This window comes from Palaemon carinicauda, chromosome 29 (genome assembly GCF_036898095.1).
Source record: "Palaemon carinicauda isolate YSFRI2023 chromosome 29, ASM3689809v2, whole genome shotgun sequence".
Taxonomy (NCBI): domain Eukaryota; kingdom Metazoa; phylum Arthropoda; class Malacostraca; order Decapoda; family Palaemonidae; genus Palaemon; species Palaemon carinicauda.
Genome location: NC_090753.1, coordinates 86,574,525 through 86,587,175, shown reverse-complemented (window position 1 = coordinate 86,587,175; position 12,651 = coordinate 86,574,525). Strand labels below are relative to the sequence as shown.

Genomic DNA, 12,651 nt, shown 5'->3' with positions numbered 1-12,651 from the left:
AACAGAGCGAGAAGAACTCCTCCTGATCCTATCCTAACTCTAGCCTACGTGCATTCTTGAGGAATTCGTTAAAATCGAATTCCGAAAGCCCAGCGCATTCCTCACACCGATCTTCCAATTGACAGGATTTACCCCTACAATTGGAACAAACGGTGTGAGGATCTATGGAGGCCTTCGGAAGACGCCTAGTACAAGCCCTAACACTACACTGCCTGTACTTAGGGACTTGAGAATGGTCAGACATCTTGAATAGTAGAAATGGTCAAGGGGGGATTCCAAAAACTAGCAAAGTTCGTTAACAATTAATCCAAATTAATTCCAAAAGCTTGCTAAGCTAATGATAAAGCTTCCTGAATAGCGAAGGCTAAAATCTAGAGCGAATACATCACCAAAATCGTGAGAAACAACTCCAGAATCAACAGCGTATCCAAATAGGTCTTGCCGGTGGCACGACAGAGGAAAAATTGAGTTCTTGTTGACAAGAAGTACTTGAGTACCTGCTCACAGATGGCGCTGTTGTGTACACCCCCACCTGTATAGCGATCGCTGGCGTATCCCGACCTTAGATTTCTGTCGGGCAACGGAGTTGACAGCTACATGATCATCGGGTAAGATTAATATTGAAAAATATTTTTTGAATATGTGAGGCATCCCTGTGCTAATGCATGTAGATACAATTACTCTAACCATGGAGTACTAGGAAACATCTTACAATAATTTAACTATATAGTAAATACAGTACGTCTGTACATCTCAACAACTCACATTTGCTCCAACAAAAGCATAACATGTTTGTGCTCAACTCCTTCGAGCCATCTCTCTTTAAGCTCATCACGCTTGCAGTGCAACAAGCGCTTACACGCTGCCAGGTTATCTTTGATTGTGCGTATCCGATCACGAGATTCCGCAAGACGTCCGGAGACAATCTTGAAAATCTGTACAAATAAACAAATTAAATTAGATAATACTTTAACAAAAATCTTTCTTACTCTTAAATATAAGATTAATTACTTGATAATATGAATTACTTGGTAGAAATTACAGTGACTAAACTAGTCTAAAACTCTTCAGTAATAAAAGTACAGTACTTCAGGAACTAAGAAGTTATCACCTAATATTACTATAGCAAATATAACAGGCTCCTCTTATAGAACTTTGTGCACAATAATTATACAGTAGAAATGAATTGGTTTATAAGATTGGTTTAAGCCATTCCCTCATAAAAAAAACACCACCTTGCACCTTGCAAGTCCCGCAGAATCAGAATGGAAGCTCTGAGTGCAGTCAGACCCGAACCACCAGTGGATACTGGGTTCCGGTTACCAAAACCATGATAATTCTTCACAGGCCGTTACCAGCTGTCACCAGAATTTACCCCTACTAAAGGACTTAGGTTTGTAAAACTAGAAAAAATGTTATTTTGATAATAAAATAAATTTTTGAATATACTTACCCGGTGATTATAATAGCTGCAACTCTGTTGCTCGACAGAAAACTCTAAGGTAAAACTTGCCAGCGATCGCTACACAGGTTGCGGGTGTGCCCAACAGCGCCATCTGTCGTCCAGATACCCAGTACTCAATGTAAACAAAGACTCAATTTTCTCCTCGTTCCACTGCGTCTCTATTGGGGAGGAAGGGAGGGTCCTTTAATTTATAATCACCGGGTAAGTATATTCAAAAATTTATTTTATTATCAAAATAACATTTTTCAATATTTAACTTAGCCGGTGATTATAATAGCTGATTCACACCCAGGGGGGTGGGTAGAGACCAGCAATATATGTTTACATTATTATGAGCTAAGAGTTTTTATTTCATTTTAGAAGTTATCAAAATAACAAAAACAAAATAAATAGGTACCTGGTAAGGAAGTCGACTTGAACAATTACTCTGCCTTTTTAAGTACGTCTTCCTTACGGAGCCTCGCGATCCTCTTAGGATGCTGATCGACCCCTAGGATCTGAAGTATCAAGGGTTGCAACCCATACAACAGATTCTCATCAAAACCCCTAATTTAGGCGCTCTCAAGAAATGACTTTGACCACCCGCCAAATCAACCAGGATGCGAAAGGCTTCTTAGCCTTCCGGACAACCCAAAAAACAACAATAAAAACATTTCAAGAGAAAGATTAAAAGGTTATGGAATTAGGGAATTGTAGTGGTTGAGCCCTCACCCACTACTGCACTCGCTGCTACGAATGGTCCCAGTGTGTAGCAGTCCTCGTAAAGAGACTGGACATCCTTAAGATAAAAAGACGCGAACACTGACTTGCTTCTCCAATAGGTTGCGTCCATTATACTTCGCAGAGATCTATTTTGTTTAAAGGCCACGGAAGTTGCGACAGCTCTAACTTCGTGTGTCCTTACCTTCAGCAATGCTTGGTCTTCCTCACTCAGATGGGAATGAGCTTCTCGTATTAACAGTCTGATAAAATAGGATAAAGCATTCTTTGACATAGGCAAAGATGGTTTCTTAACTGAACACCATAAAGCTTCAGAAAGGCCTCGTAAAGGTTTAGTTCGTTTTAAATAGAACTTAAGAGCTCTCACAGGGCATAAGACTCTTTCTAGTTCATTGCCAACCATATTCGATAAGCTGGGAATATCGAACGATTTCGGCCAAGGTCGAGAAGGCAGCTCGTCTTTGGCCAGAAAACCAAGTTGTAGTGAACATGTAGCCTTTTCTGACGAAAATCCGATGTTCTTGCTGAAGGCATGAATCTCACTGACTCTTTTAGCTGTGGCTAAGCATACCAGGAAAAGAGTCTTTAAGGTGAGATCTTTCAGGGAGGCTGATTGTAGCGGCTCGAACCTGTCTGACATGAGGAATCTTAGTACCACGTCTAAATTCCAACCAGGCGTAACCAAACGACGCTCCTTCGTGGTCTCAAAAGACTTAAGGAGGTCCTGTAGATCTTTATTGTTGGAAAGATCTAAGCCTCTGTGACGGAAGACTGATGCCAACATGCTTCTGTAACCCTTGATAGTGGGAGCTGAAAGTGATCGTTCTTTCCTCAGGTATAAGAGGAAGTCAGCTATTTGAGTTACAGAGGTACTGGTCGAGGATACAGATACTGACTTGCACCAGTTTCGGAAGACTTCCCACTTCGATTGGTAGACTCTAAGGGTGGATGTTCTCCTTGCTCTAGCAATCGCCCTGGCTGCCTCCTTCGAAAAGCCTCTAGCTCTCGAGAGTCTTTCGATAGTCTGAAGGCAGTCAGACGAAGAGCGTGGAGGCTTTGGTGTACCTTCTTTACGTGTGGCTGACGTAGAAGGTCCACCCTTAGAGGAAGAGTTCTGGGAACGTCTACTAGCCATCGAAGTACCTCGGTGAACCATTCTCTCGCGGGCCAGAGGGGAGCAACTAGCGTCAACCTTGTCCCTTCGTGAGAGGCGAACTTCTGCAGTACCTTGTTGACAATCTTGAACGGTGGGAATGCGTATAGATCCAGATGTGACCAATCTAGGAGAAAGGCATCTATATGAACTGCTGCTGGGTCCGGGATTGGTGAGCAATATATTGGGAGCCTCTTGGTCATCGAGGTTGCAAAGAGATCTATGGTTGGTTGGCCCCAAGTGGCCCAAAGTCTCTTGCATACATCCTTGTGGATAGTCCATTCTGTTGGAATTATTTGTCCCTTCCGACTGAGACAATCTGCCATGACATTCAAGTTGCCTTGGATGAACCTCGTTACTAGCGATATGTTTAGACCTTTTGACCAGATGAGCAGGTCCCTTGCGATCTCGTACAACGTCAGTGAGTGGGTCCCTCCTTGCTTGGAGATGTACGCCAAAGCAGTGGTGTTGTCCGAGTTCACCTCCACCACTTTGCCTTGAAGGAGAGACCTGAAGCTTTTCAAGGCCAGATGTACTGCCAGTAGCTCCTTGCAGTTGATATGCATTGTCCTTTGACTCGAGTTCCAAATTCCCGAACATTCCCGACCGTCTAATGTCGCGCCCCAGCCTACGTCCGATGCGTCCGAGAAGAGAACGTGGTTGGGATTCTGAACAGCCAGGGGCAGACCCTCTCTGAGGCTGATACTGTCCTTCCACCACGTCAGGCAAGACTTCATCTTCTCGGAAATGGGGATCGAGACCGCTTCTAGCGTCTTGTCCTTTTTCCAGTGAAATGCTAGGTGATATTGAAGAGGACGGAGGTGTAGTCTTCCTAATGACACAAACTGTTCCAGGGATGATAGCGTCCCTATCAGACTCATCCACTTCCTGACTGAACATCGTTCCTTCTTCAGCATGTTCTGGATGCATAACTGGGCTTGGCTTGTTCTGGGGGCCGACGGAAAAGCCCGAAAAGCTAGACTGTGAATCTCCATCCCTAAATACACAATAGTTTGGGATGGGACCACTTGTGACTTTTCCATATTGACAAGGAGACCCAATTCCTTGGTCAGATCTAGAGTCTACTTTAGATCCTTCAGACAGCGACGACTGGAAGAAGCTCTGAGAAGCCAGTCGTCCAAATAGAGGGAGGCTCGGATGTCCGCTAAATGAAGGAATTTGGCTACATTCCTCATCAGCCTCGTAAACACAAGAGGAGCTGTGCTTAGGCCAAAGCACAGGGCTTGAAACTGGTAGACAACCTTTTCGAAAACGAATCTCAGAAAAGGTTGGGAGTCCGGGTGGATGGGGACGTGGAAGTAGGCGTCCCTTAGGTCTAAAGAGACCATCCAGTCTTCCCTTCTGACCGCTGCTAGAACCGACTTTGTGGTCTCCATGGAGAACGTCTGCTTTGTGACAAAGACATTCAGCGCACTGACGTCTAGCACCGGCCTCCACCCTCCTGTCTTCTTTGACACCAAGAAGAGGCGGTTGTAGAATCCCGGGGTTTGATGGTCCGAGACTTTGACCACCGCTCCCTTCTCTAGTAAAAGAGACACTTCCTGTTTCAAGGCTCGTCTCTTGTCTTCCTCTCTGTACCTGGGAGAGAGATCGATGGGAGACGTTGCTAGAGGGGGTTTCCGTACAAACGGGATCTTGGACCCCTCTCTGAGCAACTTCACAGATTGTGCATCTGCGCCTCTCTTTTCCCAGGTCTGCCAGAAGTTCTTGAGTCTGGCTCCCACTGCTGTCTGAAGAAGCTGGCAGTCAGACTCTGCCCTTAAAGGACTTGGTTCCTTTCTTCTTTCCTCGTTTCCCTTCGGCACGAGCACCTCCTCTGCTGGAGGCTCTGCCACGAAAGGGCGGAATAAAACGGGACGCTGGAGTGTCCATCCTTGGTCTAGCTGACAAGGTAGGCAAAGGGGTGGCTTTGCGGGCGGAGGACGCAACAAGATCGTGAGTGTCCTTCTGTATCAAAGAAGCGGCAATTTCCTTAATCAGGTCTTCTGGAAAAAGGCACTTGGAAAGAGGAGCAAACAGAAGTTCGGATCTCTGGCATGGCGTAACTCCAGCTGAAAGGAATGAGCATAGGTTTTCACGCTTCTTAAGGACTCCGGACACAAATGATGCAGCAAGCTCATTAGACCCATCACGTACGGCCTTGTCCATGCAGGACATAATGAGCAAGGAAGTCTCCTTCTCTGTTGGAGATATCTTTCTGCTTAGAGCTCCTAGACACCAGTCTAAGAAGTTAAAAACTTCGAAGGCTCTAAAGATACCTTTCAAAAGGTGGTCCAGGTCCGAAGATGACCAACATATCTTTGAGCGTCTTATGGCAAGGCGGCGGGGAGAGTCTACAAGACTTGAGAAGTCGCCCTGGGCAGAGGCAGGAACTCCCAAGCCGAGAACTTCTCCCGTGGCATACCAGACGCTCGATCTAGAAGAGAGTCTAGCAGGGGGAAACGTAAAAGCTGTCTTCCCTAAACTCTTCTTGGACTGCAGCCATTCTCCTATAACCCGCAAAGCTCTCTTGGACGAGCGTGCGAGGACGAGTCTAGTAAAGGCAGGAGTGGTTGACGGCATGCCTAACACAAACTCTGACGGAGGAGAACGCGGAGCCACAGAAACAAACTGGTCCGGAAACATCTCTTTGAAAAGGGCCAAAACTTTTCTAAAGTCCAAAGAGGGTTGCGTAGACTTAGGCTCGTCCAGTTCTGAATGCGGTTCATCTACGTGTGCAGCAACATCATCATCAGAAAGTCCCTCATCCGATAACTGATGAGGGAACGGCAACGGAGTGGGTAACGGCTGGATAGCTGAGTCCGGTCGCACGGGTGCATGCGTGACTGAGCCGGACGCAACGTCATGGAACTGCTGCCCAGTCTGTGAGCTGGCAACAACCATAGCAGCGCGGGGACGCACAGCGTCTACTCCAGACTGTCTGGACTGATGTGGGTGAGCAGTGGCAACCACACTGGGTTGCGGAGGTTGACGCACCGCGTCAAAACAAAACAACTCTGACGGTTGTTGAACCTCACGAACGTCAACGGAGACCTCCGTGCGTCGCTGAACGTCAACATGCGGCTGGCAGATCACACTGGAACGCATGGGTGGCGGAACTCTCTCAACTGGTGTGCGTGAGAAGGTTACCTCAGCGTCCACAGGACGCACAACCGATCGTGTGGGCGGTTGTAGGCAAGGAGCTGCACTAGCTGGTGCGGCAGCAACCTTCTCCGCACGAAAGTCCTGCATAAGAGACGTTAGTTTAGACTGCATGTCTTGCAGTAGAGACCACTTAGGGTCTACAGGAGCAGGTGCGGCGACAGACGGTGTAACTGTCTGAAGCGGTACCGCTTTGCCTCTCTTAGGAGGTGAGCAGTCATCGGATGACTGCAGCGAGTCCGAACTGACCCAGTGGCTACAACTGGGCCGTTGGACTTGTGCGGAAGGGACCGACTTGCGCTTTAACGGTCGTGAGACCTTGGTCCAGGGTTTCTTGCGAGAAACACCTTCCGAAGACGAGGTATAAATGGGCTCTCTCGTCTTAGTTAGGCAGGGGCGATCTTGGGTAGATACGCCCGATACCACGGAGGGAACGTCTGTTCGCTGATTAAAGCCTCTCGAACCCATTTGTCGTACGACATTGCTTCTCCCCTGGACTTGGGAGCTTGCAAGAGGTCCCGGACTAGGAGGACGACAGGCACGAACAGACGAACCCTCAAGCGCAACACTATCCACAACACTATCACTCACTTTAACACTTCCCACTGCACTTTTGCACTTCAGCTCCTTCACATCCGCCATAAGTTGATTACGGTCACTAGCAAGGGACTCAACTCTCTCACCCAGAGCTTGGATGGCACGCCTCATATCAGCCATCGAAGGTTCCTGAGTGCCAGGAGGGGGATTAGGAGCAACCACTACAGGGGAAGGAATAGGTTGTGGGGCATGAGGAGAGGAAATATCAATAGAACGAGAGGAACTTCTCCTAACTCTATCTCTCTCTAGCCTACGTGTATACTTTTGGAATTCGATAAAATCGAATTCCGAAAGCCCAACGCACTCCTCACACCGATCTTCCAATTGACAGGTTTTATCCCGACAATTGGAACAAACAGTGTGAGGGTCGATAGAAGCCTTCGGAAGACGCCTTGAACAGTCCCTAGCATTGCACTTCCTAAATTTTGGGACTTGTGAAGGGTCAGCCATTTTGAATTGGTCAAAGGGGAATTCAAAAAACTATCAAAAAGTCATCAACAAAGAATCCGTTATCAAAAAGAGTTCAAGGATTTGTGTGAAGAGAAACCCTGCACAGCGAAAGCTCAAAACTAGAATAATGTACTTCACCAATTAGTTGTGAAAAAACTCGTTTAGCAACAGCGAGTAAGTACGTCTTGTCGATAGCACGACAGAGAGAAAATTGAGTCTTTGTTTACATTGAGTACTGGGTATCTGGACGACAGATGGCGCTGTTGGGCACACCCGCAACCTGTGTAGCGATCGCTGGCGAGTTTTACCTTAGAGTTTTCTGTCGAGCAACAGAGTTGCAGCTATTATAATCACCGGCTAAGTTAAATATTGAAAAATACAAATTACTTTTAAAATTTGGATATCAATGACACCATTGCATAAACTTACTTCCATAACATCTTTAAGTGACTGGTCATGTTTAGTTATTAAAAGGTCCAAACGCTGATCACTTTTTCTATATTCCCTCTCCAATCGGGCTTTCTCACGATCTCTCTGCTCGTTACTTTCGCTGGCCGATAGCGTTCGAATAACGGACATTAACAGCCCACTCTGAAATTAAAAACAAAAGGCTATAGCTACTTAAAATATACAAAGATGTTAAAGAAACTTTTATAAGAAATGAGGTAACATCCATACCTTATTTTAAGAATTTAACATAATCTGTGATTATTAATAGTATACTGTAACTTTAAACAAAAACCAAGGTAAATGTAGGAACTTTAAGAAACCTCTCTCATACAGTAGTTAAACCAAAGGCTATTGCAGTATACCTAACCTGATGTTACCAGTGTAAGTCCAGTGTACAGCAGAACCTAAGTTAAGCTTAGTATAGCAGATATTTGCCTTTCAAACGAGATGAAAGTTCTTAAGCTTTACACATCGTAAATGTACCACCAAACCTAACCTATCCAATAGATGGGGAAGACTGACCCACTAAAATAAAAAATTATAATAAAGCACTAACCATCCTTCACAATGGTATTCATCAGTTTCAAGAAACTATTTACAATACATTAAAGGCTGTTTTATCATACAATTTAGAACTACCTAGGCTGTCCATAGCCTATGCTGTACTATACAGTACACTTGTTACTTCTTACTCCAAAATAATAGAAATTGCAATATAAGTTACTATAGAGGATTTTTAGTCCTGGACAATGCATTACTGACTTTTCACTGACCTCACTTACAAAAAGACTACAAATTTTCATTCTTCTAACACAATCTAAGCTATTCTAAGTATGGCCACGTTTATTATAACAAACTAACTAAAGTACTGATTTATTAATCACTGACCAGTTGAACTAGTCTATCACAATTTGTCAAAAAAATAAAGCAAGTTACAATGATCATGGCGTTTTTGGCAGAATTATGAACTGCGTGTATAATGTTGCCTACGGTAGGAAGACCCTAGGCAACTGTACATTACACTTAGGTTATGATGTGTCCATCCTTACAAAACAAAGTCTTGCCTAATATCCTAGCATATCTGACATATAGAAGAGTGGAAAAGACCAGTATTGGAAGAATAGGGCTACACGCCTGCATATAACTTTACCCTTGCACCATTTAAGATGCTTTACTATACAGTAAGCAATAACAGTGTCTTTGGTCCGTCTACCCCAACGAGTGGGTAATAATAGAGATTTTCACCGTCCCAACGAGTGGGTAATCATAGAGATTTTCACCGTAATGAATTTTTTTTACCAATCCCCTAATATTTTCAATGAGATTCTAGATCCAACATTTTGAAACAGTTCTTCCTTGAAGTTCAGTTGGTGACACTCTTGTTATGGGAATCATACCATTATCTGACATTTCCTTTTCCGAGGAAACAAGAGGTATTACTGGTGTGCTGAAACGTATTCTGAATGGTTTAGATGTCATTAACGGTCAAAAAGTCTTTTCAAGTTACGATATTGGGACGAGTGAAGGGAAGATACGACTCTAAAGGGAAAAACAACACAGGATTACACCCTACACTCGGCTAAGCTACGAACACAGAAGCTTAAGAGGGGGTAGCGCAGGGAAACTCAGGCCATGTTTGTTTTCCTTCTCAACTGTGGTCTTACAGACATAACATTTCTCGATAAAGTTTTGGATTCAACCAAATTGGGAAATGTATTATATTAATATATTTTCCTAGTAAAGCACGTGATAACAAAACACTTCTTCTCAATACATTATTGTCGCTAATGCATACTTACAGAGAAAAAAAATATTTCAGGAATTGAAGGTCTTGACTTTTTCTAAGTTTAGTGTATATCTTTCCATGGGCACGCAAGGTAGCTCTTGTTCGTTTGTATATCTGTTTTCATCTTACTTGGCTCCTCCCCATTGCGCAATGTGACAATATTTGCTTGAATGCGCATTTGCTCCTCCCACTAATGTCGCTCCTCCAATCTAAATACTACTGGGTTCTTTTCAAGGGTTATTATTGGACGATTCATTGGTCTCTCAGTCTTGTTTCAAGGATCTGTTTTTCGTGCAATATAACATTGTAAACGATAGTATTTTGTTTTTTTCCCTATTTCATTATGGGAGAAACCCGTGATTGTCGTTTGTTTTCGGTTTTCAAAAGTTCCGGTTTCTATATTTTCATCACACGTCACTTGACTGTCATGGATCCTCCGGTACGGTTGTGTGAAATATGTCGTTATTCCTATTTTGATGTGATCGGCAGATTTCATGGGAATTATAATGGAACTCCTGAAGTAGTGAATCGTTTTCTAAGGGAGCATTCCGTATTACCTTTAAGTGTCCAGTGTGGTAAATGTGATTCGGCTTTACATTTTCGTGAGGATAGACATGTGTGGTATTGTACCAAATCTGAACGTATTCCAGTACTTGATGATTCAGAAGAGGGTCAACCACAACCTTCCACATCTTCATCGTCATCTTCCGTTTAAGGTAAGAAGTGATTTAACAAAATATATATATTCAAATTTACCCCTGGTTAAAGGGGGGTCGCAGGGGGGGCGCCCCCCCCCGGTAGGGGTACAGGGCCCCTAGGTTAGGTTAGGTGGGTTTGTTAGGTTCTGTGGTGCCCTGAAAATTACTGTGGCCTTAAGGGGGGGGTCGCAGGGGGGGCGAAGCCCCCCCCGGTAGGGGTACAGGGCCCCTAGGTTAGGTTAGGTGGGTTTGTTAGGTTCTGTGGTGCCTTGAAAATTACTGTGGCCATAAGGGGGGGTCGCAGGGGGGGCGAAGCCCCCCCCCGGTAGGGGTACAGGGCCCCTAGGTTAGGTTAGGTGGGTTTTTTAGGTTCTGTGGTGCCTTGAAAATTACTGTGGGCATAAGGGGGGGTCCTTCGCCCCCCCTCGGTAGGGGTACAGGGCCCCTAGGTTAGGTTAGGTGGGTTTGTTAGGTTCTGTGGTGCCCTGAAAATTACTGTGGCTTTAAGGGGGGGTCGCTGGGGGGCCCTACCCCCCTCCCCCCGGTAGGCCTAGTTAGGGGTATGGGGGAGGGGTGCTGGAACATTAATTATTCATTTATTGCAAATATCATTCAATGCCCCAACACCCTCCCCCCCCTTCCCCCACCCAAAACCCCGGTTCCCAAAGGGTGTCCCCCATAATTGGTGGGATGAACTAGGGTATACATAGTAAATCTCTAAATTGGTTGGTTTGCAGTCAAAATAAACGTTAAATTCATTGAAACCACACTATTTCTGATGCAACAAATATATTTTTATTGCATTTTTCCAAATTTGGCTGAAACTAAAAATTTACCCATTTCTCATTTAAAATTTTCATAACTTGAAAAAATACGGCCTTTGAAAAAGTTTCATCAAGACCGTTCAAATTACCTATAAATACACCTGGAATACCTCTTATTGGAGCCTTTGTATATCAGCGGCCAGTTCGTCGTGTGTGGATTAAAAATGAACATCAACTAACCTAAACTTTCCCCCCCTAACCTAACCTACAAGCCGTGTCCTTACCCACTAACCTAATGGGGGATGGCTAACAGCCCCCTGTGATCCCCCCCCTTACAATGCCACATTTAAAGTTAGCCATAATAATACATACAGGTGGCCGCTATTATACACACATCCCCTTGGAAAAAATACGGCCTTTGAAAAACAGTTTGAGTTTCATCAGGATCAGACCAATAAAATTACCTATAAACATACCAGGAATACATTTTCTTCGTCAGAGATATTGTACTATATAAATTTACCCTCTATATTTATCTGTGTAGGTGTATGGCTAAAGATATACCCTGGTATACTTTGGAAATGTTGGAATTAATACGAAAATAAGCATAACTTTTCAGCATAACATTACCAAAGCCTTGGCTACCTATTGAAATTGGCCTAACTTACAAGCTTTCAGCAAATTTCACTACATTTTCAATAAGGATAATTATCTACGTAATTGTTCCCGCCATTATATTTAATCAATAACAAGTAAAAAGCAAAATTATGGTGTTAACTAGTGTTCTTACAGCTCATGGCAGACCAGACCCGTCATACCGATGGGGTAATTGCAAGGTTAAACTATGACTTTACAGAGTCTTTTAGTATATTAACATAATCTATATTGTTAAATGTATCAGAAAAGTTTTTATCAGTATTAAAGTGAAGCTTACAGATTCTTTAGGGGGCTGTTTTCCCGTCCGGGATGGACGTTGGGGCGTTCCTGTGTCGGCCATATTTGTTTTGTGTTCGTGTTTAATAAAAATATTAAGAAAACTATATATGATATGGTAAAAATAGAATTTATATCGATGGTAATTATTATAATTATACTTTTTTATTATCTTATACCTTATATTTATTAAAAACTTATCATAACAACAAATATTTTACAATCATCTACAAAATCAAAGCCACAGTTAATACATTCGGACAGTCATGTAAACATCCCTTGGAAGGGTACAAGCCTAATGTCAAACTCTATTTTATCTGTCATATAAATTTTATTGATAAAATTGTTTCCATACTGATAGACCACCTCGTATATTACAGATAAACATTATTCTGTTAGCAAAAACTATTATAATCAGCTATAAAACATAAAATTCATTTCATAAAAAGAAAAAACTAGATATGGAGCCTAAT

At 43.5% G+C, this 12,651-nt stretch overlaps 1 protein-coding gene across 2 annotated transcripts in view; it reads right to left on the bottom strand.

The window, feature by feature from the left end:
* Positions 1-12,651, bottom strand: part of LOC137622311 (exocyst complex component 4-like) — an 84,960-nt gene that overhangs the window by 69,695 nt on the left and 2,614 nt on the right. Inside the window, exons 1-3 of one of the 2 annotated variants that reach the window (XM_068352879.1) lie at positions 12,180-12,248; positions 7,977-8,138; positions 766-935 (exon numbers count right to left, since the gene is read on the bottom strand). In XM_068352879.1, coding sequence (XP_068208980.1) covers positions 766-935; positions 7,977-8,138; positions 12,180-12,242 — 395 coding nt within the window. In that variant the 5' untranslated portion in view covers positions 12,243-12,248. Of the gene's footprint in view, positions 1-765; positions 936-7,976; positions 8,139-12,179; positions 12,249-12,651 lie in introns of those variants that run through there. The other variant, XM_068352878.1, reaches the window with a different exon arrangement.